At 55.4% G+C, this 2,317-nt stretch overlaps 1 protein-coding gene across 1 annotated transcript in view; it reads left to right on the top strand.

Annotated features, from left to right (window-relative positions):
* The window catches only part of PPP6R2 (protein phosphatase 6 regulatory subunit 2), a gene marked incomplete at its 3' end in the record, with an annotated part of 41,604 nt that overhangs the window by 3,230 nt on the left and 36,057 nt on the right, over positions 1 to 2,317 (top strand). Inside the window, exon 2 of the mRNA XM_033511699.1 lies at positions 1,507 to 1,693. Coding sequence (XP_033367590.1) covers positions 1,507 to 1,693 — 187 coding nt within the window. The remainder of the gene's footprint in view (positions 1 to 1,506; positions 1,694 to 2,317) is intronic.

Raw genomic sequence — 2,317 nt, 5'->3', positions numbered from 1 at the left:
CAGTGGGAGGTGTCCCTGCCATGCCAGGGGGGCACTGGGGGGTTTGGGGGTCCCTTCTATCCCAAACCATCCCGGGATTCCCTGACTGAATCAAGCAGGAGAAGAATGAGGGTAGGGAGGACAAGGACAGAGGTTTCAAGAAGGAAATTCCCACTGGGACTCCGAGGGCTGATGTTCATGGAGCATTTTCTTGGCAGCACTTGGGACTCCCAGGCAGAGCAGGCCCAGAAGCGCCTCCAAAGCCTGGAGAGGGGAAGGAGGGTTTGAGCTCATTAGAAACCAGGGGAGCTTTTGGGATAAATAAAGGCTGAGCAGGAAGAATGAACTCTGTGTAAATCCAGATGGAATCCCACTTTTGGCTCTTCAGGAAAGGTTATGGAAGTTTGTGGAGTGGGACAGGGAGAAACTCAATAGCTTTGGAAGGATCTGGGGCTCAGGATGTGTGGAGAGGGGATCATCCAACTGGAACAGTGGGATGGAGGTTCATAAAGTCCAGAGGAGAAACTGCAAAGAGGAAAAGTGCCCAGTCAATCCTCATCCAAGGAGAACTTGTGGAATTAAACACCTGAAAGGAGGCTGGAGCAGGAAAGCAGAGTGTGAATCTTGGATCTTCCAGTGAACTGCTGATTCCAGGGGTGAGGGAAGCTCAGCTTCCAGGGGTCTGAGGGGGAGTTCGGGTGAGGGGAGCTCCCTGCAGCCTGGAGTCCTGCAGGGCTGGGCTGTGGTGCCCGAATGGGAATGGTGAGGGTTGGATCACACTGGGGCTGTGGGGGCTGCAGGAGCAGAACCTGCTGGGACAGGAGAGCTCCCATTTCCCTTGGGTCCATGGGATGTGTGTCCACACGCAGATCTCTAGGAGTTGTGGGTGCTTTTTGCATGGAATGAGCCAGGAAAAGGAGAAATGAGTCCTGGTGTCCCCTCGGGGCTGGAAGGGCTGGAAGGTCCCTCTGGGGTGGTGACAGTGACATCCTCAGCTCCTGGGACAGCACCAGGGCTGCAGCAGCAGCAGCGGGGCCTGAGGGGCATTTGGAACCCTCAGGGCTGGAGCTGCAAGAACAGGAGGAGGCTGCTGGGGAAGGGAATGGTGCAGGGAAAGGGTCAAAGCTCCCAAGTGGCCTGGAGGTGTTTTAGTGGCTTGTAAAGAGTGCAGAGACCGGGAAAGATCCTGGTGTAGAAACCTGGTTTGGTCACAAATCAATAATAACCCATTGTGGGAAGTGTCCTCAGCACAGGGAGTCAGTCATGGGTGGGATAGAAGGGACCCCCAAACCCCCCAGTGCCCCCCTGGCATGGCAGGGACACCTCCCACTGGCCCAGGCTGCTCCCAGCCCCAGTGTCCAGCCTGGCCTTGGCCACTGCCAGGGATCCAGGGGCAGCCCCAGCTGCTCTGGGCACCCTGTGCCACCCTGGCCACCCTGGAACTCCTTCACTCTGAGAGCTTTGCAGAGGGCAGATCTCCAGGGAGTTTCCATCTCACCTGTGGTCGCTCCGGGTGTGTCACTGCAGGTATCCCAACACGGCCTGCGAGCTGCTGACCTCGGACGTGCCGCAGATCAACGACAAACTGGGTGGGGATGAGACCCTGCTCAACATCCTCTACGACTTCCTGGACCACGAGCCCCCCCTGAACCCCCTCCTCGCCAGCTTCTTCAGCAAGACCATCGGGAACCTCATTGCACGGAAAACAGAACAGGTAAGGATTGGATCTGTCCCGTCCAGGGAATTCTCCAGCTCTGCCGGTGTTGTGTCCTTGCTGTGAGCTCATGGTACTCCTGGAGTTGGGTTTAAGCTCGGAGGTGAAATGGAGTCTCTGGGAAGTTCTCAGAATTCCTCAGTGCAGCGAGATGCTGGTGTGGACAGACTCTTATCAGAGTTTTGGGTTGGGGTCTGCCACAGCCAGGATATCCCCATGGCACAGCTGAAGCTTCACTTTTCATACCAAGGTGTTTTGAGGATTATCAGAGTCATCCCAATCCATAAACAAGGCCTCAGGCTCATCCTTATGGAAGGACTGCTGAGGCATGGGCTGAACAGGGATTCAGGAATATTCACATCCCAGTAAATACTGAGGATTTAAATGCTGCCTGGTAGGGAGCATGAGAGGAAAGGAAAATTCCCCAGCTTCACTTATTTCCATGGCTTTGGGAGGGGAGAAAAGTTGGCTGAAAAGATCTGATTTGCTGTTGCCTTGGAATGAGAATCATTCCCGTGTTCCCTGGAGGGTTCCCAAACCAAGGTCGGTGGTTGAGACACAAAGGAGAAGCTCTGGGAGCTGTGGGAGAGCTGAAGGGGGATTTGTGAGGGAGCTGTGAGGGAG

This window comes from Parus major, unplaced genomic scaffold, assembly GCF_001522545.3.
Source record: "Parus major isolate Abel unplaced genomic scaffold, Parus_major1.1 Scaffold485, whole genome shotgun sequence".
Classification (NCBI taxonomy): domain Eukaryota; kingdom Metazoa; phylum Chordata; class Aves; order Passeriformes; family Paridae; genus Parus; species Parus major.
The sequence above is the reverse complement of the archived record's forward strand: the minus strand, read 5'-3'. Positions and strand labels throughout refer to the sequence as shown.